The sequence below is a fragment of the Peromyscus maniculatus genome, chromosome 3 (genome assembly GCF_049852395.1).
Source record: "Peromyscus maniculatus bairdii isolate BWxNUB_F1_BW_parent chromosome 3, HU_Pman_BW_mat_3.1, whole genome shotgun sequence".
NCBI lineage: Eukaryota > Metazoa > Chordata > Mammalia > Rodentia > Cricetidae > Peromyscus > Peromyscus maniculatus.
The window spans coordinates 37,442,567-37,468,656 of record NC_134854.1 but is presented as its reverse complement, the minus strand read 5'-3'; the positions used below and the strand labels follow the sequence as shown (position 1 = coordinate 37,468,656).

General features: G+C 39.6%; 1 protein-coding gene across 12 annotated transcripts in view; it reads right to left on the bottom strand.

Moving 5' to 3' along the window:
• The window catches only part of Magi2 (membrane associated guanylate kinase, WW and PDZ domain containing 2), a 1,445,964-nt gene that overhangs the window by 319,801 nt on the left and 1,100,073 nt on the right, over positions 1 to 26,090 (bottom strand). For 7 of the 12 annotated variants that reach the window (XM_076566331.1, XM_076566328.1, XM_076566327.1 and 4 more), the window contains 3 exons: positions 21,270 to 21,391; positions 20,827 to 20,955; positions 19,126 to 19,308 (listed from right to left, as the gene is read on the bottom strand). In XM_076566331.1, coding sequence (XP_076422446.1) covers positions 19,126 to 19,308; positions 20,827 to 20,955; positions 21,270 to 21,391 — 434 coding nt within the window. The remainder of the gene's footprint in view (positions 1 to 19,125; positions 19,309 to 20,826; positions 20,956 to 21,269; positions 21,392 to 26,090) is intronic. The other 5 variants (XM_076566329.1, XM_076566330.1, XM_042272918.2 and 2 more) reach the window with 1 other exon arrangement.

Below are 26,090 nucleotides of genomic sequence, written 5' to 3'. Positions count from 1 at the left end.
TGGAGTTTCCCTTGGCTCCAATGCCAGCTGCAAAGCATTTGATTTCATTTTTTAAAGAAGAAATGAATCTAGCATAGACTTGAGATTGGGCATTTTTTCTTGAGAAGGATATATTCTTTTTTTCTCTCTCTCTGTCTCTCTGTCTCTCTCTCTCATCATTAACTACCTGTATAGAATAAATACTATTTTAAATAGAATTAAATAGAATAAAAAACTATTTTAAAAAATACATTCTCCTGAGAGCCTTGGAGTAACAAAACCCTCAGTACCAGGCGTGGGGACCTCCCTTTGAGCTGTTGGTCAGGGAAGTCTAAGATACTTGCAAATAATATAGGCTGTTATCATTGCCTCTGGTTGCCTCTCAGAACCTGAAGTCAAGACCCCATTGCTAAAGATACCACACACTTCAAACACAGGAATGGAAGAATTGAGCTGGGACTCGCCTGAAAGCCTCCTCCCTGAGGTCTCATTCTCACACTATCTGAAGGTGTTATGCAAGCTGCCAGGTGAAGAAAAAAAATTCCTATCTGTCTGTAAAACATACTACACAATAATGACAAGCATGGCAAGATATCCCCAAGGGGCAACAGGATATATATCATGGGAGTAACCATCAGCTGCCTAATTGGACTATAAGCTCCTTTAATAGTGGGGAATCCATGCCTAGAACTGCAAACACAGTCAACTTGTGGCTGGTGAGGCCATGGTGAGGACAGCTTCCTACTGCCACTTTATCAATCCTCTATAATTAATCACTTCATTCTAAATACTTAGCATTACAGATAAGCAGATTTCACCTCTCATCAAAGAATCTTCTTTTCTTCAGCAGATGGAAACCACAGAAATTCACAGTGGTGAAAATGCCTGTGAGGTGCCCACCCCCAGTTGATACATCTACAGCATTACCTCATATGGCTCAACGTACGGCTCAGGAAACATGACAGAAGAAGAGCCACAGGACCAGTGTATCTGTTGCAAGATAATGATGTCTTTTATATATGACAGGGAAGCCATGAAATCAACAATATGTTTAAGTCTAAACAAGACCTGAAGAGTGGTAACACCAGTTAACATAACAGCATGAATGTGAGACATCTCAAAATGCCCCCCCACCCTGATAGTTAATGATGAGAGAGACAGAGACAGAGACAGAGAGAGACAGAGAGAGAGAAAGAGAATATATCCTTCTCAAGAAATGAGACCCTGATAATCCCAAGTTGTCATCCCTAAACACATATACATGTGAACAACACTAAATGTACTCAACAGGCTGTGCTGTATTTTTATGTTCTCTCTGTCTGTCTCTCTCTCTCTGTCTGTCTCTGTCTCTGTCTCTGTCTCTCTCTCTCTCTCTCTCTCACACACACACACACACATATGTAAATAACATTAAAGGTACTCAATGGGCTGAGCTGCACTGTATATGTTCTTTCTATTTTTCTCTCTCTCACTCATACACACACACAAACTGACATCCATAAGGAAGAAGAGGTCATAAATTTGAGTGGGGGGCATGGGAGGAGCTGGTGGGGTGAGAGGGAGGGGTGGAAATGATATAAATATACTACTCATATGTGAAATTCACAAATAAGTTATTAAAGAACTGTATCAAGTTGTTACAATATCCTTTATTTTTACTAGAAAAATAAAGCTAAAAAGAGAGTGAGTTAAGTGCTTATAGCCTGTCATTAGCTCTACAGAGAAGGAGAAGGGAAAATGGTGCCATGACTTCTGTGCCAGGACAAGTGTGAGAAGGAAGCATGGGTCCCATGGATGCAAGAGGCAGTTTTCTCAGGAGAGTCTTAACAGCCACAATGACTTGTTGCTGGAAAGAGACTGAGTATATAACAATGACTCTAGTTTTTTCTCCCTTTCCAATCAGTAGTGAAGCTTATCTATTCCCCTGAATCTGGGCTGACTTGTGACTCTGTGGTCAAGAGAATAAAGTAGACCCAAGCTATGCCACTCGAGGTCTGAAGAGGCATGGCAGCTTTCCCCTGTCTGTTGGGGAATGCTAAACTACCCTATCAAATGACCACGCCTCTGCTTGAGACCGTGTGGAATGAGATGCCTGGCTAGATCTTAGGTATTGTGATCGTTCCAACAGAGTTATTAACATGGGAATAATCCACCTTGCATGACCCATCCATGGGTCGAGGAGTGAGGCTTCCACATGATCACATTTATGTGTATCCTGAAGTGATAGGAAAGAGAAGAGCCCAGCTGATTCCAGGGGGTTTTGAAGAATCATGGGCAAACAATGGACTGTTCCTCTACACTACTGAGTTAGACACAATTTGTAATGCAGCAACAGCAAATTACAAGGTACTTTAAAAGAATAGAAAAAATATAGTTTTGATCAATTCATTTGCTTCTGTCAATTGGAAAAAATGATACCATCACCTGACCATTCTACACACCCTTCATAGAAACACATTTGGAGGTGGGTGATGACCAGCACTGGCTGACACAATCGGATCCCTGTGAGGTAGTCAGTCAGTACAAAGGAAGAAGGGAATGATTGGAAAAGACCACCAAAGTGGATGTCTACCACTCAAAGGAGCCTGCTTTGAGTGCAAGCTAATCAGGAGGTGGTGGGAAAATAAGTTGTATACAACTTTAAAATACTTTTTAGGCCATCTCACACCTTAATGAAAAATATCCAATCAGCAACTATAGAATTCTATTTAACTGCTAAGGAAATAAAATGGTTTAAGAGGATGTAATTTATAGCAACAGAACTAAAGAACACTGGAGAGGACAGAGGTAAGCCACTGGGCCGTCACTGGTTAGATGATACCAACACTGAATGGACAGTAGTAAAGAGATAGGAAGTGACCACTTACAGGGCAGGCAAGGTCTCTTGTTGCCCCTCAAGCAAATGGGGTGACTAAGATTTCGGATGGTACAGCTATGGATGGAGCTTTCTCAAATGGTATTCCAACTCCCGACGAGTGGGAAATCACTCACAGTCCGGTGTCTGAGACTGACTCCAATGAGTGAGAAATCACTCACAATCTGGTGTCTGAGACTGACTCCAATGAGTGAGAAATCACTCACAGTCCAGTGTCTGAGACTGACTCCCGACGAGTGAGAAATTACTCACAGTCCGGTGTCTGAGACTGACTTCAGGAAGCTTGTTTACATGTCTAATATGAAAAATAAATATAAGGATTATTTTTTTCCTATGGAGCAAATGCCCATAGACTTGACATCAAAGCTTAGGCTTTGGGGGCAAATTATTCATAAATACTCCTCCAAAGCAATTCTGCACATAAAATACATGGAGAGCAGGGAGGAGAGGCTAGAGATGCTGGAAAGTGTTCAGTATGTGAGAAAGGGGTTTTCTTGGTCCTCAGAATCCAGTGGGCATTGCATTTCAGATTATAAGACTTGTAGCTCAAGATGACAGGATGAAACGCATAACTACACCCTCTTTGAAGAATATTTTAATATTAACAACCCACCACAATGAAGGGAACCCAATAGAAGCAATTATAAGATAACCAGCAAATTCTAGAGTATAGAATGCCAAAAGTGTGGCAGCTCATAGATTCTAGCTTCAGAATATACTTTATTGAGCAGGTGTTAGAAAAACCCACTGTTGCCTATACTTGTAAATAAAGTTTTATTGGAACACTGCATAGAAATGAACAAATGAACATACCCACTTGTTAATGTGTTTTCTGGGGTTACTTTCTAAATGGCAAAGTTGTATTGTTGTGATTTACTGTTTGACTCACCTAACAATAGTTAGCTTGTTCTAATGTTCTCTTGGTGAGTAGAATAATGTGGACTAGAGTCTCAGTTGGTCCCCAGAAGTCCCCAAAGACTAGGGACTATAAAACATATGGTAAATATTTACAGAAGGTCTGTTTTGCTGTATGCCTGCATACAGAACCTCTACCATATGTCCCAAGTCAGAGATGGAGGGAGTCTCAGAGGAAAACCGAAGAAAAATCTGTGGAGATAAAATAATTGGTAAAGCATGAGGACTTGCATCTGGATCTTCCAGAACCCATGTAAGATGCAGAGTGTGGCAGCACAGGCCCACACTCCTACTTTGGGGAAGTGAAGACAGGAGGATCCCTTGGGCTTGATGGACATCTAGACTTCCTGAAATAGTGAAGTCTGGGTTCAGTGAGAGACCCTGTCTTAAAACATAAGATGGAGAAGCAATAGAGGATGCCTGATGTTGACTCCTGGCTTCCATATGCATATAGACAAGCACACACACACACACACACACACCAGAAGTTAGATTATAATTCCATAGTCCATTCTTGTCTTATAATCCTTGTGGGAGCCCGTTTTCGGTTCCTCGTGTCTTTACCCAGCAGGTCCGCATAGAGGATGATCAGGACCACGGGCCTGAGTGCAGGTGTCTGAGATGGTCTGCACTTGGCTGTGCTGGGGGAGGAGGTCATTTGCTTCACCCCCTGGGGCAGAGACAGTCGGGGCCGTTGGAAAAGGTTCCAGGCCCTCTCGAGGCTATCCTTTATTTTCTATGTGTTTATCTCTGCAATAAATTCTTCTATCTAATATTTCCTGCTGCTCACACTCAGGAAAACTCTGGGGAGCTGTGGGGTTGGTGTGTAAATGCCCCACAGCATGGTGCCATGAACAGGGACTAAAGAAAAAAGGAAAAAAGGGACAAAAGAAAAAAAGGGGGAGCAAAAAAAGGGGGGACTAAAGACAAATGAACAGGGACTAAAGACAAAGTAATAGGGAGTAAAGATAAAGGAAAATAATAGTTTTATTACAGAGTTTTTGGTGAAAGTGTGAGTCAGCCCTGCCAGTGGAAAGGCATGCCAGTGTTATGGAATATATATATATTATTGAGAGGCAGGGGTTTTATCCTCAAGAGAAAAGGAAAGCGGACTAGAAGGATGTCCGATGATGCAGTGAAATTCTCTTCTGTCAAAATTTTCTATCTTCTATTCCTTTCTCAATTTCTATCTGTGAAAAATAAGTATAAGGTATAGGGTAGTAATATAGTGTAGGAAAAACTTATAAGTGTAAGATTGTGTAGGAAAAAATAAGTAAGGCAGCCAGGCGGTGGTGGCGCACGCCTTTAATCCCAGCACTCGGGAGGCAGAGCCAGGCAGATCTCTGTGAGTTCGAGGCCAGCCTGGGCTACCAAGTGAGTTCCAGGAAAGGCGCAAAGCTACACAGAGAAACCCTGTCTCGAAAAACCAAAAAAAAAAAAAAAAAAAAAAAAAATAAGAAAGGCAACTAGACAGAAAAACTCTTCAATTATCTAACTTTGGGGGCTATGAAAGCAAACTGGGGGAAAAATCTTTCTTTGGGCTTTATGGGTAGTAAAAAAAAAGCTCTTCTCTGAGCTTGTGAGGAAGAAAAAGTTTCCTATGGAAGCTTTTGACCTGGGGACAGCTGAAATGCTAAGTCCAAGTGGCAGGAAAAAGTATTTTCTCCCTGAGGCAAAAATGGGGGTGTAAGAAGTCAAAGTTTAAAGTTGCGAAGTTTTGGGAAAAGTTGGTCTTTCTTTCTCCTGGGGGAAAAAAATCTTTCTCTTAAACTATAAAGCTTTTCTTGGAAAATTTGGGGAAATCTCTCTAAAAAGCCTTAATCTTTCTCAAAAGCTCTCTTAAAAACTAAAGCCTTTAACTTTCTCTCTCAGAAGGACAAAAATTAGAATCACCTGAAGATATTAGTATGGGGACCACCTGTGATTAGCTCTAAGGGAAAACAACAAACTTAAGACAGCAAAACCTCTTGAACAATCCTCCCTGCAATGCAGGAGGCAGGAACAAGTTTCTAAAAACCCCTTCTAAGCTCTGTCTCTTCAAGCTGGTAAAAGACAGTGGTCAGAGTACCCTGAGGGAAACGCCTGGGGAGAGTGTGGGTGAAGAGCTATAGAGAGCCCCAAAGGGCAGGAAACTTTGCCTGAGAAAAGCAGAAAAACCAAGCTTTTCAGTTATAGCCAAGCTGAGGCATCAAGGGTTTTGTTTCTGAGTGAGCGTTTCAGAATGAAAAGGTGCTCCTAATCGTCCTAATGCAAAGATCCCCTGAAGCAATGCAAACTGTTAGTATTGTATCCTCGCTTCTGACCAAAAACCCAGAGGCTACTGGCCAGCATCTCTGAGTTGGAGTGCATTTCGGGGATACTAGGGTTCCTGCAGTGGTAAACTTCCTGGAGCACAGAGCTGAGGCAGGAAGGTGCAGGAACCTGGGGAAGATTGCTAATGAACAAACAAAACTAAAGCTAGTGGGAACGGCACAGTTGTCCACTTTTCTACAAGTCCCGGGTTGATAGGTCCACAGCTGCAAAAAGAAATCTGAGAAAAGCTTTCCTATCAGAGTAAGGACCTTTCTGGGAAAACAGTAAAGCTGAACTGTGTCTGAAGCAGTCGTGCTGCCGAGTCAGAACACTGTCTGGGGAAAGAGCCCAGCCAGGGCAGAACAGAACTATCCAGGAGTAAAGCTTTCTTTTCAGTCAGAGAAAGCACCTCTTTGAGAAAAGCTTTGTTTCAACTGACTCCCTGAGATGAGGGAGTGTAGCCCTGAGGGGTGATTGCCTCTGGCATAAGCTCTGTCCTTGAGCACCCAGGCAAGCAAACCCAACCCACTGGGGGACTGGGCCAGGTGAAGGCCTGATGAGGCAAAACACCTCTCCTAATGGGAGTTTAGAAATGACAAAAACCTCCCTTATTAGAGTTTCAGTCTGTATGCAAACCACACAGAACCTGAAAACAGAAACGAACAAAAAACCCCTACCTTCAGTAGCAGGGAAAGCCGCCATTGTAGTGTTGTAAACTGTTTCTGGGGTAGAGGAGATAAATTGAGACCAAACTGGGAACTGTCTGGGAGAAAGACTCTGAAGAAACAGAGGGGACAGATTCCTCCCCAGAAATGCATGACCTGACAAAGCTGCTAGAGTTTGAGTCAGATTCGGGAAGAGAAAAAAAAAAACAAAAACAAAGCCCCTATCTCCAAAGGCAGCTAGCAGAGGTACAGAGCTGCAGACAGATAGCTGAAGCTCTGCATCTGGGGAAGGAAGGAGCAAGCAAAATGAGAATAAGATTATTGGGAGAAAATCTCTCTGAAGGAGCTATGGAAAAGCTGTTGTACATGATCCTGTTTTTCACTGACTGGCTAAAACAAACACAAGCCCAGGGGAAAGTTGCTATAAGGAATGCCAGCCTCAATGCGCGCTAACGAGGCAGGTACGGTTCTGATCCGGGGCCAGTGTCAAATGAAGGAGAGACACCTGTTGAAGCCAGCTGAGGAGAGACCAGGAATCTTCCAATGTGCCATAGCTGAAAATGTAAAATGCTTGTTCAAATCTCCTGTTGCAAAGGCAAGAGACTTTGTTCAAACCTCCCGGGCAAGTCTAGTAAAAGAGAACCAGTTGACTCTCAGACCCGAAAAGAAATATGGGAAATGATATAAGGGACTGATATTATTATGGATTGATAAGGGAATGCATTCTGGGAAAGGTAGTTTTTCTGCTAAAGATGGTGACATTGCCCTGAAACACTTTTGTCAGCTCGAAAATAGGTTCATGGTAAACTTAAAATACAGCTTTAAAAAGAATAAGGAGGAAAATCATCTAAGAGTTTAAGTACAGAACTAGGTGCTTCGAGGTTTGGGGCTCCGTTGGTAAAATGCCTTATTTATCCTAATAGCTGTGCAAAGTTTTTACAGTAGCTGGATGACAGAAAGCTGCCTATAAGAGCAAACAAACCACTTTAAAATCCTTAAAACAAGGGAAAGCAGTTTATACACTGAAAGTTGTCTTAGATATGAAGAAACTTATGTTGAAATTAAAGTTCTTTGCCTTTTTTTTTATTTTTTATTTTTTTAAGTTTTTTCGAGACAGGGTTTCTCTGTGTAGCTTTGCGCCTTTCCTGGAGCTCACTTGGTAGCCCAGGCTGGCCTCGAACTCACAGAGATCCACCTGGCTCTGCCTCCTGAGTGCTGGGATTAAAGGTGTGCACCACCAACACCCGACATTTCTTTGCCTTTTGAACAAACTGCCTGCAATGAGTGATTCCTTTGTAAATCTAATTAAGGGGATAAGAAATAGGCATTCAAAAAAAAAAAAGACTGTTTTACAGATGGGAAACAAACTTAAAATCTAGCTGTCTTACAAAAGAGTTGCTTCACCTGAAAGTTCCTTATAAGAAATCAATGCTGAATATCACAGATGCTAATATCAGGAGTTCAAGCTAATGAAGTGAAAATACTAAATCCTGAAAATGCTTTTTCTCAAAGTAAGCTAATGAAGGATACCTTTCATGAAAGAACATCTATGTTCTTGACTCCTTTGAATAGTAACAGTTTTGGTGAAAATATTGGAACTAACAACAATCAAGTCAAAATGTTTCAACAAATTCAAGACGCTATTCCACAAAAGAAAGCTGCCATGCTTTGTGGGCCATATTAGAGCTCACTCCAATCTTCCTGGTCCTTTAGCTGAGGGGTAATGCAATGGCTGAGCATTATCCCTAGTGGAAATGGCACAACAGTCACATGCTTTTCATCAAAATAGCAAAAGTTTAAGAAAGCAATTCAATCTTACCAAAGAAGCAGCTCATCAAATAGTTAAATGATGTGGGGGTATGTCCAAAATATTTTCCTATTCCTCACTTAGGGGTAAACCCTCAAGGTCTTCTTCCCAATTATCTATGGCAAATGGATGTTATGCATATTGCAGAATTTGGCAAATTAAGATATGTACATGTGACCATTGACACTTATTCAGGATTTTTAATGGCTAGTGCACAACCTGGGGAAGCTACAAAACATGTAATTTTGCACTGCTTTGGAAGTGTTTTTTGTATCTGGGTATACCAAAAATTATTAAAACTGATAATGGTTCTGGATAAAGTAGTAAGGCATTTCAACAATTTTGTACCCAGCCGGAAATTGTACATAAAATAGGTATTCCTTATAATCCTCAGGGACAAGGTATTGTGGAAAGGGCTCATAGCAGTCTTAAAATACAACTTCAAACAATGAAAGGAAGAAATTTACCCTCAATCGCCACATAATGCATTAAATCATGCTTTTTGTTCCGAACTTTTTGAATATGGATGTCTATGAACAGTCTGCTGCAGATAGATTTTGGCACAGTGGCATCCAAGCGACTTTTGCTCAAGTGAAATGGAAAGACCCCTGCTCGGGATTATGGAAGGGTCCCGATCCTGTTTTAATATGGGGTTGAGGACATGTTTGTGTTTTTTCACAAGAGGAGAATGAAGCTCGGTGGTTACCGGAGCGTTTGGTAAGGAGCATGGAACTAAGGAAGGTCAGCTCCAATGACATTCCTATAAAGGAACCAGAATGAAAGTGGCTCGATTAGTATTTGAGGTTTTGTCACTGGTTTAATGTAAACAGTGAGGAAATAAGAGTTCGGATCTGTGCCGCTTTTGGCTTTACTAGCTCCTTTAGAAAAATACTTTATATCACCTAATAGCTGTGCAGTATTTGGCGACGAGCTTTACAGCAGCTAAATATGGTAATTTCACCCTCAGCATGAAGTGAAGTTTTTTGGTAGAGCAAACCAAAAGTACTGCTCTAATAGAAACGTTTGTCTGTATTGAAGTACTTAGGGGAGCTATTATGAATTTGGGTGAAGGGACAGCCTTTAGTTAAAAACGGTTTACTGCTGACAGTACATCTCTGCCGGTTCTGAAAGCCTGAGAGAACTGGCAACTTTGGGGTGTGGCTTCGTCCTGAGAATGTTACAATCCCCTAGCAACAAGTATCACAACTCTATAATGACAACATTCACTAAATCGCAGTGCTTTATAACAAAGCTGACTATAAACTCTAAACTTTAGAAATGATGTACGTACTTCCTGTCTAGTTAAGAGAATCTTTCTAATAGAGATGGTGATAATAATTAAGAGTAAGAAGTAGAAAGACGAAAATAAGATATGTGAGTTTGTAGAAATTATTCTGTCTTGTTAGATCTGTGTTAAGAAATCTTTAGGTGTTTGCTAAGTTAGATAATTGCTAATGGTAGCCCTATATAAGTTTGTAAAATAGATCTATAGAGTTCCTTTAAGAATATAAGCTTTCAAGAAATATCTAAGGTAGTCTTAAGACATGTAGTAATAAGCTTATAAGGAGTAAAGATACTAGTTGTAAATGTAAGTTTAAATAAGAAACAAGATAAGAAGCATATAAGAATAACAAATATATTTGCTAAAGTAGTTCTATAGTTTCCTTAAGGACTATAAATAAGTAGATGTTAATATGTTATATGTGAGTTTATAAAAATGTGTAAATGTTGTGAGTTTATGCTTAAGCACATGTTATATGTGAGTTTGTGAAAGTGTAAATATTGAGTGTGAATCCATGCTTAATGTATATGGTAAAAGAATCTGAGACACAGAAGATAGTATCCTAGTAGACTGCAAAGTAGGCAGGCTGAATGGTTTCAAAAGCTCCAGAAGCTGCTAAGAAGCTAAAAATGGCGGACGCCAGAACCAGCACAATAAGCTGCACCCACAGCTGAGATCCCTGGAAAAATCAACGCAACACAGAAAAACCTGAGCTAACATCAAAAACAGTGCGGTTTAGAAAACTACTGTACCTAGAAAGGTCTCTGTCTGTGAGAACAAAAGTTGCAGAGACATTTGTTTGAACTAAAATTGTTAACTGCAAAAAGTTTTGGTTGTAAAACGTCTCTTCGTATTTGGAAGTGAAAGCCTGATACCAGAATTTACTTTTTTTTTGAACTTTTTGAACTTAAAATGAGATAAAATTACAGAATGATTTTGGTTATGGATTTCTTCATATTTGGAAGGCTAGTACCAGAATTTATCATTTGAATTTTAGGGTTTCATGAACTAAACAATAGATTTCATTGCAATGGGACAATTTTGAGTTTACTTATAGTAATGACCTGGGAACTATTTTCTGGAGTTATTTGTGTTAAAAATGGAACTGTTTAAGTGAAGAAATTTATTGTTTCTACCTTGACTCAAGATGCAGTTTTGTGTATGCATATATGCTGGTGATTCATGAACTATTCTGTGTTAAAAATGTAATTGTTTTGTGTAACAGTTTATGTAAAAATGGAATTACTTATGGAACTGGTCTTGTGTTACAAATGGAACTGTTTAAACGGAAAAGTTTGGATTTTCTAACTAGGCTTGAGACTTTGCTTAAAAAATTATAAAGAAAAGGGAAAGTTAATATTCCTTAGTCTACTTAATTTAAAAAATTGTTGTTTGAGTGGATTAATGTCATGTTTTATTAGTAAGAAATGCAAATGGGTACACTAAAATTTAAAGTATAAAGAGTTTTATTATGAAACTTCTTTTGGATGCTTTGCTAAAAGTTTTCAAAGTGTGTTAATGGTTAGATTGAGAATATTGCTTTTTAATATGGGTTTGTAGGAATTGTATAAGTTTGGTTTTTTTCTAACTAGGTTTGAGATTTGTTTAAAATTATAAAGAAAAGGAGGAGTTATGAGGTTGAATTATGTTTGCAGAAATTATGTTTAACCTATTGATATTAATGCACACTACCCTGATTTTGTGGAGTTAAGGAAATACTTAAGTTTGATGTGGATACATCAAGGTTTTTCCTATGTTCTGTTAGCAAGGAAATTCAAATGATTAAGAGTTAAAGTTGTAAGACAGAGAAAATTAACTATATATAGCACCATATATGCTAATTCAAATGGTTCTGTTAAGAGTTTGCTTTTAGATTGAGAGAATTGTGACTATGTATAGCAATATTTATGTTAACCTGTTAATAGTAATGATGAAGCTAAGGGATTCTTTAAGTTTGTAGTTACCTTAAGAGTTTTTGGTTTAGAAAGGGCTTGAGGCAGCTAAGACTGCTGTAGTCACCTTGGACCTAATTCAAAAGAGAAATGCCATCTATATCATCCTCTACTCCATACTTGGAGGTGTAACAGCTATGGAGATTGCTGTAAGCTATTAATAGTTATTTTTTTATATATTAAGAAAGGGGGACCTATGGGAGCCCGTTTTCGGGTTCCTCATGTCTTTACCCAGCAGGTCCGCATAGAGGATGATTAGGACCACGGGCCTGAGTGCAGGTGTCTGAGATGGTCTGCACTTGGCTGTGCTGGGGGAGGAGGTCATTTGCTTCACCCCTTGGCATCTCTATAAAAACCCTGGGGCAGAGACAGTGGAAAAGGTTCCAGGCCCTCTCGAGGCTATCCTTTATTTTCTATCTGTTTATTTCCGCAATATAAATCTTTCTATCTAATATTTCCTGCTGCTCACACTCAAGAAAACTCTGGGGAGCTATGGGGTTGGTGGGTAAATGCCCCACAAATCCTATAGAAATTCAGTCTTCAAAGTCAGCTTCAAACACAGGTCACAAATAACTTTCAGCAGCTTTCATATATACCAAAAATAAACTCCCAGATAAATAAATTAGGAAAAAAATCTCATTAAAATAGCTCAAAACAAAACTAATAATGTACTCATGAATAAACTTAATAAAGAATGAAAGACCTCCATAGTGAAAATCTGAAGTCACTGAAAAAGGAAATAAAAAAAGACACTAACTAGACAATAGAAAGATTTTTATTTGGAAGAATTAATACCGTGGAAAGTGCTATATTGCTGAACTTAATTTATTCATCAGAATTCTGTTATTATACTTCACAGAACTAGTAAAAACAACCCAAGAATTCATATGGAACCACAAAGCAATCTAAGGAGAAAGAATGTAACCGTATGTATCACAGGACCTCAAATTATACCCCAGCACTACAGCGGTAAAGAAGTCTGGTGCTGCCATGAAAACAGACTAATAGCCAACTGGAGCAGAAGACCTGGCAATAAACCAATAAAGCTATGGTCACTTAAAAAAAAAACAAGCCAGAGGTCACTTTTAAATATGGACTAATGGGTTCATAAGACACATGAGAACTGTGCTCTAAGGAAATGACACCTATGGTCCACACACGAGGAGGCTACCACTGAGGAAAACAGTGGACTGCACACAGGGAGAGGCATAATGGAAAGTTGTGTCAGCTGCAGAACTAGTCCATGTGGGGAGGACAGTAAAACATGCTTCTTTCTATCCAAATGGACCCTCTAGAATTGCATGGGGGTATGGTGGTGGTGGTGGTGGTGTGTGTGTGTGTGTGTGTAATGTACATGAGTTTGCAAGTGTATTTACCAGTGCATATGCATGAGAAGGCCAGGGCAGAACATTGTGTGTTTTCCTCTATTGCTCTCCAACTTACTGACTGGAGACAGGGTCTCTTACTGAACTGAAGATAACTTCTTTGGTTAGGCTGCTTTGCCAGTGAAGTCTTGGGATCTGCCTGCTTCTGTCTCCTGTAAAATGTCTGGGGTGACAGTCACACAAAGCCATGCCTGTATGAGTGTTGGCCATCCAAACTCAGGTTCCATGCTTCCAACAAACACTCTAACACAGAGAATCATCTCTTCAGTTCTAAAAAGTGAGAAAATTTAAAGAAAGCTATTGTAACAAAGGAAAAAGGCAATATGACCCCCCCCCACACACACACAGGGTTTCTCTGTGTAGGCCCTGGATGTCCTGGTACTCTCTCTCTAGACCTCAAACTCACAGATGGGGTGGAACATGACAGAGGAAGGCATTTTGGTATCAACCTTCTGAAATGTGTACCTACACATATATGTGCATAACACACACACACACACACACACACACACACACACACACACCTGCCTCTGCCTCCTGAGTGCTGGGATTAAAGGCATGTACCACCACCTATCGGCAATGTGACACTTTACAAAGTGTGTGACAGAAGCCATATCAATGATAGGCTACTGAGCTCAACGAACCAACACAGAAATACATGACAATGCAAAAATCTTACAATTTCACTAAAATTAGTAGTAAAAATACTAAGGAAAACATGTGGTACCAGATGTGGTATAAGACAGCAAAGCACCATTTTCTCCTCAATGAACATAAACATGATTCATGTCTGAATTGTTAGGAGAATTTTGTGTAAAATTAGTTACTGAGAGAAACAGCTGATAGGCATGCCTAGAGATCACCTCATGAGCCATGCAGCCAAGGACAACCCAACACAAAATTGTAAACCTACTTAAAACTTGAGAATTTCTCTTAAGATTTTTTTTAGTAATTCAAATGCAAGTTCTCAAAGACAAATTTTGTAGATGATAATGTTGTATTGCAGCATCAAAAGATTGAATGTGCCTGGAACTAATTTGCTGTATCTTGGATGTAGTCCTGGAGGAAGGGAGGGCTAGGTAAAGAAATATTTTGTCCACTATAAACATTTTCATGCTAATTTTTCAGTTTGTGAACATATTGCTTTGACAAAATTATAAGGATGTAAATATACATTCCAAATAGCATTTCTTGGAATCTGGAAGCAGCAGGTCTGTGGGCACAAGAATCTTCATTTAAAAAGACTTACCAAACAGATTGTGTAGATGGTTCAGTGGGTTAAATTGCTTGCTGCCCAAGGATGAGACTAGAGTTCAGATTCCCAACCCATATAAGGAGCCACATATAGCAGTGTGGGCCTTCCCAGTGTTGGGAAGTGAGACCAGAGGATGCCTGGGGCTTGGAGGCTAGCTGGTCTAGATGAGCTAGTGAGAGCTAGGTTCACTGAGACAGCTTGTCTTGAAAGAAAAAAGGAATGGGGTGGAACATGTCAGAGGAAGGCATTTTGATATCAACCTTCTGAAATGTGCACCTACACATATATGTGCACAACACACACACACACACACACACACACACACACACACACACACACACACCTTACTAAAGGATGGCAAAACTAGTTGGGTAGCCCTACTTTTGTAACCACAGACACTGAGGTAACAACTTGTAAAACTGATCTATTCAAATGAAGAAGTACCAGGGACTAAGGAATGCTAGCATGCTCATCCTTCAGGGTATTTGTTTGTGATCTTATTATTAAAACAGACAAATACTGTAAAGAGAGTCAATAAAAAACTAACATTGTGACTTCATAACTCTACCCTGGTCTCTAGGAGAACCTCATGGGTTGGCTAACATTCTTCCCTCTACATACTGGTAACCACAGAGCATCGACTCAAATATTAGCGGAGGGGGGGTGGGGAGCGGGACGACGGACCATCATACAGTGAGAAAGCTTTTCAACAGGAGATGGTAGCTAAATACCTTTCAGACTCTGTGGCCTCTATGAGCTATGTTATATCAAATTTGATTTTTAGAATACTTTAAAGAGTGCTCTCTTAGGACACAAAGACACTAAAATATTTTAAAGGATATTATTAACAGGGTCTGTGGTATCTGATTTCCAGAATGTGTAGAATACTTAATAGTCAATGTTACATGGTTCTTGGGCATCACAGTAATGTGTTTTGAGAAAACTTCTCAAACATTTTGGAACTACTGGGAACTGGCTCAGTTGTCAGAAGCCAGAGGCCACTACCCTCCTTTCTGCCTGTCCTCTACTCCAGAGTCACTGCCAACTAAGGAAGAATTCCCTGCTCACCCTTTTTGCTCTGGTGCAGAACCTTGCGGAAACATTTTCACACAGTTGTTTTTCTTGTGTCCACACAAGCTACTGACATGTTTCCCTAAACTAGATGTAACCAGAACTAAAAATGTTGAATAAAATATTGCCATGCTTATTTCAATATCAAATGAGACCACTCATTTTAAACATCAGTGATTTTCCTCTAATCTCTATAATGTTTGTTTTTGTTATTTTTAATGTTTAATATATATATTTTTAAAATAGAATAATTTGGTCTCTAATATGCTTGTTTATGCCATGTCATGTAGAAGATCAAAACTGGGTTTAATTTTGCTTTTGTGGTGAGTTACCTTACTCAACATCATTGCCTAGGCTCTATTACAAAATAGGTATCAAAATTCAAATGGCATTTCTTCATTTATAACATCATCCATCCATCCATCCATCCATCCATCCATCCATCCATCCATCCATCCATCCAGTACTTATACCTGCTGCTGCAGACAGCACCTACCCAGCATGTACAAAGCCCTGGGTTTGGTTTCTCAGAATAAAACAAACCAAAGTGAATACCTGTTATTTACCAGCAGTTTGTTAGGTCTATAGATACATGTCTGAACAATGTTAGCCACAGAGTAAGGCTCTGTGCTTAAGTGGTTGAAAATTTGTCCAGAGAAGTTTAGGTAAAGATATGTGCATCCTATGATCTTTTAGAACTTTAGGATATATGATTATCTACAGTTTTTTGGTGTAAGTTAGTCTTTGTAGGCGTAGTCAGTCTTTCTCACTTGTGACTCTAAAGTTCATCACAAATGTACACCCAGGCAGAAGCACTAACATTCACTGGTGGCTTGCAGACCTCTCAGTCTTTCCCAATCCTTTTTTTTTTTTCATATATGTGTCTTCCAACAGCTCTTCTCACTCGTCCAGCCAGCAAACATCTATTCATCTTTTAATATCATCATCATGAGATGATTTTTCAGAACATTAGGAGAAGTTCTTTTTCCAAAGCTGACACCTTCTTCCTCTTTACCATTTCATTATTCAGGTATGCATTTTTATTATTGCATTGATATAAACATCCACCAACATTTCACTCATTATTTCTGTTTACACTGCAAATTTTGTGGGGATAGAAGCATTTGTCTTTCTACTTTGCATCATTATTAATTAGTAGAATGTTTGGCATGCACAGACCTTCACTAAATATTTGCTGAATTAAAGAGCAATTCTTTCTATGATAACCTGTTCAATTTCATAGAAATACACTTATATATGTTAAAATTATTTTGTAATTAGATGTGAATATATATTTTTGAATATTTAAAAAGCATTATATTTTGTTTAACTAAATTCTTTTCTAATAAAGGAAATTACAATCCCTCTAAAGTTCCAATAAAATTATTCAGCACACTCCTTTTTAAAAATTCTTGTTATTTATTTCCCCCACTCCTGATTTTGTTTCAACATTAGGGATATTGCAGCCTCATCACACTGTTCTAGTAGTTTATCAGTGTGTCCAAAGCCCCTTCTAGATGTAAGTTCCCTGGAAATGAGGTCCTGTTATTCCCATCTTTCTAACCCTGGTACATTGCAATGACAAGAACAGAGAGGCTGGTGGGGTCTGTTAAATGCACGTAGAGCAGGCTAAATAGGAGACTCTGAGCAGATGTAGGACTCTGGTTCTTTCTTCTCTAGTCATAGCTGATTTGGGGTTTTCTTAAATGAACAAAATGTGCTAAATTCTAGATAAAGCTGTGGCTTTGCAGTGGAATGAGTCTTAGCCCATGGGGTATGGTAAATTAGAAAAACAGGGAGGAGAAGAAAGAGACTTGCTATACAAATGTTGCATTTTGCTTTCTACTTTCTAGAAGTCTTTTCTAACTTTGAAACAGGAATTCTGGGATAGATCATAGAAAAGTAATTAGGTTCTTTATCTTGGAAAAAGTGGATCTATCAAGTATTTTGTAGAAGTTCAAGAGCCCTGGGGATCCTTTTTCTATTAAAGCAATATGAATCCTATAACTTGCTTTTGTCCTAACTGCAGACTGTAAGAGCATTTTTCACTGAGTTATAATGGTTATGGTTTTTGGAGGGCAGTGTGGAAGTGCGGATGCCTTCTAACTCTCTAGATAAGCTATGGTGCTGGACACTAACTCTTGTAGAAAATTATGTACACACGATTTTTAAAACAATTGTGTTTTCAAAATGTGATGAGTTTTGGAGTTCAAAGATTTTTTAAATTCACACATAGTGTATTTCACCATATCACCCTTCTCTGATAATTCCTCCCAGAAATGCCCCATTTATCTTTCCAACTTTAAAAAGAAAACCATCAAGTCCAATTTGGGCTGACATGTGCTTCTGTATATATGGCCATCCCCTGCAGTTTGGTTGACCTACTAGGGCCCACACCCAAGTTTTGACAGTTTGAGCATAGTGTGAAGGTCTAACATCTCCAAGGAGACCCAATGTGCACTGTACACACTATTCCCTGCTAGTGAGTGGTACTGAAATATGTACTCACATAGGAATCTTGGGAAATGACAGGTGTAAAGAAACTAAAAAATAATTCTAAAGCTTTGGCCACTTTAAAAATAATTTCAAATGAAGACTTTGATTTTATGTTTTCTCTCCACCTATAAATTCCTTTTGGACTCATGGAAACAATTCAATTTATAAATATATAATCATAGCAGTGATAAAACTTGTCTAACATAGTTCTCTAACTTGCGCATTTCACAGGATCCACTCAGAAAACTGAGATCATTAATTGAATCGATGTAAAAAAATGCAAAAATGGTGATAGACTATATTTCTTTACAGGTATAATTACAATACTTTTAATACTATCTAAAGGGATTTAAAAATAAGACCATAAAAATGATTCAGCATATCATTATAATCATATGATTCAGATGATCAAATTTAATTTATTTTTTCTCACATCAGGAAATGACTATTTGTAAATTATGGAACTCATTCAAAGTCATGGGTTAGGTAAGAGAATCACAAATCAGACTTAAATTAGACCTACTTCATTACTTTTTTTTCTGCTCTGGGGACTTTGTATATTTTATTTTTTTCTGTCCTTAACAATCTGGGCCTTTATTTCCATGTGAAATCAATTTCAGTTATAATTTAGATAGACACCCAAGTACTTATATATGAAAATTAAGTGATATTGACTAGAAAAATATTCATATATTAAGACATTGTATAGATACATATAAAAAAGTAATGTTATTAAAATTTTTTCTATGAGATATGTATGCACACTTAAATATCTAACCTGAGCAGTTTAGTATATGAATATTGAAGGATTAATACAGGATTAAAAATATCAGGCACTGAATATAAGTTAGCAAAGTGTGAGATGTTGATCTCATCCCCAAGGAGTGTGAAATAACTTGGAAGAGGGTAGTTTCACGAATCTGTTAGACCAACCGGCGAACAAAGGGTCTGATAAGTGAGACAGAAATCGACTCTCCATGTTGTTTACAAGTGATTTCAGCTCAAAAATCTAAAGTAGAGAACATATATGACTTGTCATTTTTCTGAATCAAAGTGACCTTTGACTTTAGAATTAAAACCATGGAGGAATCTCCACGTTCTGTTTACAGAGGAGTCACCACAGGGCCACTTCCTGGCTCCAGGGAGCTTACCGGTCTCCATTTTTCCATCCTGTGCGGCAGGTCCATCCGGGATCACACTTTTCACCTGGAGAAACTCATCCGGCTCATCTCCACCAATGATGGTGAATCCAAAGCCCATGTTGCTCTTCTTGAGGGTGGTGCTGAGGAACGTTCCCTTCAACTGGGATGCATCCCGGGTGAAGAGCGGCTTTTCTACGTTGGCCAATACAAGTTAAAAAGGAAAAGACATTTTAAGACAAGTTATCAGACAGCCCCAACCTCTGAGCAGCAATCCCTGAGAATGTGGGAGACTGACATGGTAGATGCAAGCTTGTGGCCACTGGGTGAGAAGAGCCAGACAATTAGAGCATCCTACAAATACAGAGCCGTCCCAAGCATCCAGGGAATCATGAAAGGCTGTATGGTTGTAGAGAGACTTGTCAGTGTGTGCTTTCTTGAAATCAGCCCTTGAGGTTAAAAAGGGCAATGTCAACTTTGAAGGCAAGAAAGCTTCAAATAGCAACTGACTTATAACTCTCCAGTCATGAGAGTTCTCAGGGAGGAGGGGTGTGTGAGTAGCTGCTCCTGCACACAGCCTTGATTGCATGGGGTAGAAAATCAAATAGACTGGTTTAAGGACATTAAACAGGTGCAGATCACACCAGGAGAGAAGCAGCACACTTAAAGGTCAAAACTGCTTAGAGAGCATACCTGGATGTGGGACTGAGTTAATTTTTGTTGACACTTCTATGCTGTGAGATGTTATAAATTCAATCAGATACATCTCCACTGGCCAGTGAGCAAACAGAAAGCCAACATTTCTAGATGGTTATGAATGTAAAGGTGACACATTTTGTAATATGTTGACATATTCAAACCATATGCCCAAATAATCTAAACAGTATTTGAACCCAAGCTTGGCCACTCATTTGTTATATGATAGACTTTTCCAACTATGAGTTCTAATAAATATGGTTCCAAGCACATTTAATACTTTAAAATTATTGTCATATGAAGAAGTGGAATTAATTATTTTTTAAATTTAATCTGTGAGAAGTATTTTACTTGGCTTGGCTAGCTCAGTTGGTAGACCATGAGGCTTTAAATATTTTATTCTAATTACTTTGTTAGGACAGGCCTTGCTCTGTAATCCAGGTGGCCTTGGACTCTTGGTCCTCCTGCCTCAGTCTCCCATGTGCTAGAATTACATGTACTACCACCCTCAGCTTTGTGGATAAGCATCTCATATCCTTTTTGAAGGTGGTATGATCTGATATGCACAGTAGCCAAACTGTAAGTAGGAAATCAGCTACATACTTTGCATGATACTCTATTTTTTTTTTTTTTTTGCTTCATAGGATGAACAATAAGTCATTATGATGGAGTTTTAATTTATCAGTCCATTTACCTTCCGCATATTATCTTTACCAAACTTTTCTTTAAAATGCAATTAAACCCCCACATAGACTCTTCTCTGCTATGTTCATCAAAGCAGGGCTTAAAGGTGGAGCTTAGCTCCGCAGGAGACCTTTACATTCATTGCAGAGTGCTGCAGGCATGTGACGTGAACCTCACTTCCAGGCAAATGTTGGCTCTGGACACCGAAGCCTCTCTTGTGTGCATTCTTTTTTTAATTTAGTAGAAGCGCAAAAGAGGTGCAAGTGTGCAGCCACTCATCCCACTAGGTGGCTCCCAGGTGTAGTCAGGCCCTCAAGCAGCCCTGAGACATACCGAGTGGCCAGGGAGTCCCTCTGTGGTCCAGCAGATAGTAAGACAAGTCATTCACACTGCGGGACCTCTCCGGGTCAGTACGGGGGAAGATGGATTTGGGCCTAGGTAATGTCGCCGATGAGCGGCCTACTGTCACAAAGGAAAACAAGCCTCACTCCCATGCTTGAGTTTTTGGAGACTCTTTGCAGTTTATTGTCCCACTATCAATGTCCCACCTGGCAACATAAAGTTCCTATAAAGTACTGCCCAGTGGCCTCAGCATAGTTTGTGGCAGCTAAATGCACTAGTTTAAAAATAATGATAAAGCTACTGGGAGAGTCTCGAGAAGTCAAGCCAGGTATTTTTATCAGGCAGGCCCTCCTACCGGCATATCTATCTGGAAGAGCACACCGTCTCTCGGACAGTGTTTCCTCTGCATCCCTGCATGACGCCAGACACCATACCTCGGAAACCTGGGGCCTGCAGGGGCTTTGCTCCAAGGTCTGTGTGGGGCATGTTATGCTGTTGTAGCTTCCTTTTTGCTTCCAGGACAGGGTTTTCAAACTGTGTTCTTCTATTTATGTGGCTGAAAAAAGAAAATTTCAAATTAGGGTAACAGTGGGATAAAGTCATTTAGGAGAACATATGCATGGTCCTACGGAGAGCGAGTGATTAAGGGACACCTTATCTGATTACAGTCAAATGTCTTACCCAGCATGCATCAGGCTTCTGAGGGGACTGGCCTGTGCACAATATACAATTCTGTGATATTTCAATGACTCTTACCAAATGCTGTTATATTTACCATATGCATGAGATAGCAAAAGGAAGCAGACGGTGTGTGCTTTCTGCCTATTGTGTTCATATGAGAAGCGTTTGATGCATTAAAATAAATGGTCAACACATGAAAGAAACTGAATAGCTCCCAAAAAGTGTGTCATCTAAGCTTTATGAAGTCTCAGTAGCACCAGGATAAAGAAGAGGTGAATTCATGGACAACAAAGCAGAAACTAAGAGTAACTCATGCACTTGTGTGTGTGTGTGTGTGTGTGTGTGTGTGTGTGTGTGTGTGTGTAAGAGTGCACATGTGTATGCACAAGAGAACAACTTGCAGACGTGGTGGGGTTGGTTCTCTCCTTCCATTGTATAGGTCCTAGGGATCACACACAGGTTATAAGATTCACGGGTAAGCGCCTTTTCTTGCTGAGGCATCTCACTGACCTACAGAGCATACTGGAGCAGTTAGGCCTGGATTGAAAGACCAGGATTCAGGAGGAAAATTCTCATAGAAGTGACAGATGCCTGTGTGGGTGTGTACTCCTGAAACCCCTGCATGCTGAGATGGCAAACTAATAGACAGACCTGGAGTGACGGGAAGAAACTGCACCCCGGCTGAGCCCAGGACTTAGGTACCAGGAAAACAGGCATTCCTGTATACCAGGCTGTTGGAGGATCAGAGAGCTGGCAGCAGCCTTGCCTGCTAGTGGTGGCCATGCTACCTCATCTCCGGGACATAGACGCCCAGGAGAGGGCTGGCATGCGCAGTGATCTATGTTTCTTGAATGCTCTCAAAGCATGAAGGTGAGAAGGGATAGAAGAGGGCTGACAGCGAACTACATGCCGTTACATAGATGCTGACATAGGAACACAGACAGGTCAATGGACGCATTCTAGACAGACCACATGCCCCGGATGGTGAAATCCTAGGTCTAATCATCACGTCTGCTTCTGCAGTGGGTCTCTTAGCTACATGCTGTATCTCTCCAATATGTGATTTCAAATTGGCAAGTACATTTAGTTAAAATGTCTGTGCATGCATTCTCTCTCTCTCTCTCTCTCTCTCTCTCTCTCTCTCTCTCTCTCTCTCTCTCTCCACACACACACACACACACACACACACACACACACCCTATTCATTATACTCCCTAAAACTACACATCAGAAAAGAGAGGAGATAAAATAAAATCTCAACCACTCTTCTGTTAGAAATCAGCTATCTGACGAGACAGAAAGGTAGTTGGTAAGAATGATGACTGCATTGCACCTAATGATTTTTTTTTGTGGGAAACATGGTGGACGCTCTCTGCCACACACACACTCAGTATTGATCAGACCTGTGTTCAAATTCCAGCTCCTGAGTAGCTGAGTAACCATTGGTAACTTGTTAAACCTGAGTCTTGGTTAACTATTCTCTAAAATGGGCACAATATCATCTACTTGAGTGGCTGAGATCAAATGTAACAGCTAATATTAGCACATCAGTTTTTAGCATTGACATGCTGAATAATTTCTAGCAGCTATTATTATCATTCACATCACCTTAACTACCCTGTCAATATTTTAGTCACTTCCATCATTACCATCATTTGTGGGGGACCTTAAAAAACCCTGGAATCTTGCTCCTACGGCCTCATTCTATTTAAAGAAAATAGCATGGTTCTAATAATGTTCTTTCCTAATGATTCTTACTCCCTACTCTAGGGGGTTCAAAACAACTGTTGGGAAAAATTCCTTTCCATTGGAAGTAATGCTCTGTGCCGAAGGAGGAATGGCAGGTTTTCAATCTCATTACTCTGTGAACTCAGATGGCGTCACTGTGCATCAGGAAGGCTGGAGTTGGAGGCTCTTCCTCCTGTCCATTCTCAGGTAACTTTGTTAGCAAAATCTCTCAAGTTGTCTTTACCGGACTTTGTAGCTTTTATCTTTGGCTCTTTTATCATGATGCCCTTTGCTTTTGACACTTGGGGCAAGTCTAATGGCAATACCCCTTTTAGAGCTGTTTTTTTTTTTTCAAATGACATTCAATACATCCATAGTGTGATGCCTGATCCAACCATCAATGTGGCATCTTGGGACAACTTCTAAATTTTCTATAATCATTTGTATCTTTCCTACTGATTGAACCTTAAATGCGCCCGAAGGCTTGTGTGTCAAAAGCTTGGATGTCCTCAGCTTGGTGCTGTTAGGGAGTGGTGGAAACCTTTAAGAGGTAGGGAATGAGAGGCTCTAGGTCATTGGAGCATGCCCTCACAAGGAAGTGGGGAACATTGGTTTTCCTCTCTTAGTTCCTGGCCATGAGGAGAACTGGTTTCCTCTGCCTCTCTCATTGTGATATACCATGTTGTCACAGGCTTGGCACAATAGGAACATTTGGTCGTATAAGGCAGATTCTGAATCTCAGGGGGAAAAAACAACTTTCTCTTGCAAGTCTTAGACATTTTGTTATAAAACAGCAAGCTGATTCAACACTATCACTATCTATACAATGGGGACATTAATATCTACTTCATGGGGCTGCTGTGAGGATAAAAAGGTGTTTGCAAAGAGTAGACAGTTGGGAAGAACCTTGCAACTATAAAGTGCCGCCTTGTGTTTTTGGAATAGTTATTTATTGCAGCTAATATTAATGATGATGCTGTCAGTGGCATTATAGTGCCTTTCCTATGTCCCCATCCTCTTCCTAAGCCTGTCACAGAGGCATTTCTAGTTAGCATTATGCTTCTTTCTGGGGACATTTAATTAAGTTCAAACAGATCCTTTTATTACATCCTCAGTGAAAAGATCTGAGGAATTTCTAAAGAACAATAAGTAAATAAAATCATGGTAAAATTATTTGAATTGAGGTGTGAGATAAACAGACAAAATGGACAACACAGGGTCCTATTTGTTTCCTAGAATTGCATTGTAAATTAGCTTTGAGCTTTCAAACTGCTTACTTAACGAAACAGGACACAGCTACTCCCTTTAGAATATTTAAGATAAATCCATGATCAGAAGGATGTGGATTATATCCGTAAGACTTCCTGTGATTAAGTCTTCTGGGCATTTCTCTCCAAGTCTTTGGTGAAGAGGTTTCTGTGAAGCAGCATTATAGGATGCTAAGTGGTAATTTTACAACAGTGAGTTTCATGGTTCTCCCAACTGTATTATGATGCTTTGGTGATGGGTTGTCATACTTCTGTCCTTTCCTACGTTGTGAACTCTTATGTAAGGGCCTATGTGATCTTTATCATTGTATACTGCATATGTAACACACCAAAAGGCATTTAACTATTGTTGTGGAATATTAGTTAAAGATGTGTTACATTCTTTTATGTTGCATTTGTTTAACTCTGTGAAGCTGTGTTACTTTGTTTGTCTAAAACACCTGATTGGTCTAATAAAGAGCTGAATGGTTAATGGCTAGGCAGAAGAGAGAAATAGGCAGTGCTGGCAGGCAGAGAGAATAAATAAGAGAAGAGAAAAAGAAGAGGTGGAGCAAGAAACGGAGGAGAGGAGGATGCCAGGGGCCAGCCACTCAGCCACACGACCAACCTCAGAGTAAGAGAAGAAACACATATAGAATAAAGTAAAGTTAAAAGCCCAGAGGCAAAACATATTTAAAGAGAAATGGGATAATTTAAATTAGAAAAGCTGGCTAGGAACAAGCCAAGCTAAGGCTGTGCATTCATAAGTAAGGATAAGTCTCGGTGTATTTGTTTGGGAGCTGGGTGGCAGGCCCCCAAAAGAGTAAGAACAAACAAACAAACAAAACCCCCCTATAATTGATTAAATAACGATATGATGAGGATGTTAACTGTTTTCAAATATATTCCAGAGACTTAAAAAACACAAAACAAAAAACAAGACATATGTTCGAAATGAACTGAAGCATCAACATTTTCATAGCCTACCTGTTCTATTTCTGTTTTCCTAGGTTACTGTTTATCACATATGCCTAATTTTATCCTTACTAGAATAATTTTTACTTCAATTAATTGTATCATCTTTACTTTAGTGGACAATTGAGAACTGGATCTTTCAGTCAACATGGAAGAGGTAATAGTGACTTTCAAGTGGCATTTACTGTAGACCCATAAAAACTTTCATTATGGCTGAGGTAGTGGCAATGATTACTTATTTAGGGCACATGGCAGCCAGTGCCCAGAAAAGATCTGTTTAGAAAACGCTTAGACGGAGTCAGATGCTATGAAAGCCGATAGATGCTCATGTTTTCCAGCTTTACTCCTCCATCACATACATATTGTGACAACTGAACTGGATGTGAAGGGTAGGGCTGGTTTATGGGATACAATTATTGTTCATTTGGGTAAAAACCCATGAAATCCTTTAGGGCTGAGAAACTTTCCAGACATGTAAATGCTATGGGGGAAAGAAATCATCACATTTTGGTGGTAAAATATTTAGCTCAGAAGAGTTTCTAATTAGGAGAGCTGCTCTGTGTCATGATAGACATATGCCCCATGGATGAGCACCACATTAGGGATGAGACAGTCACTCTACCT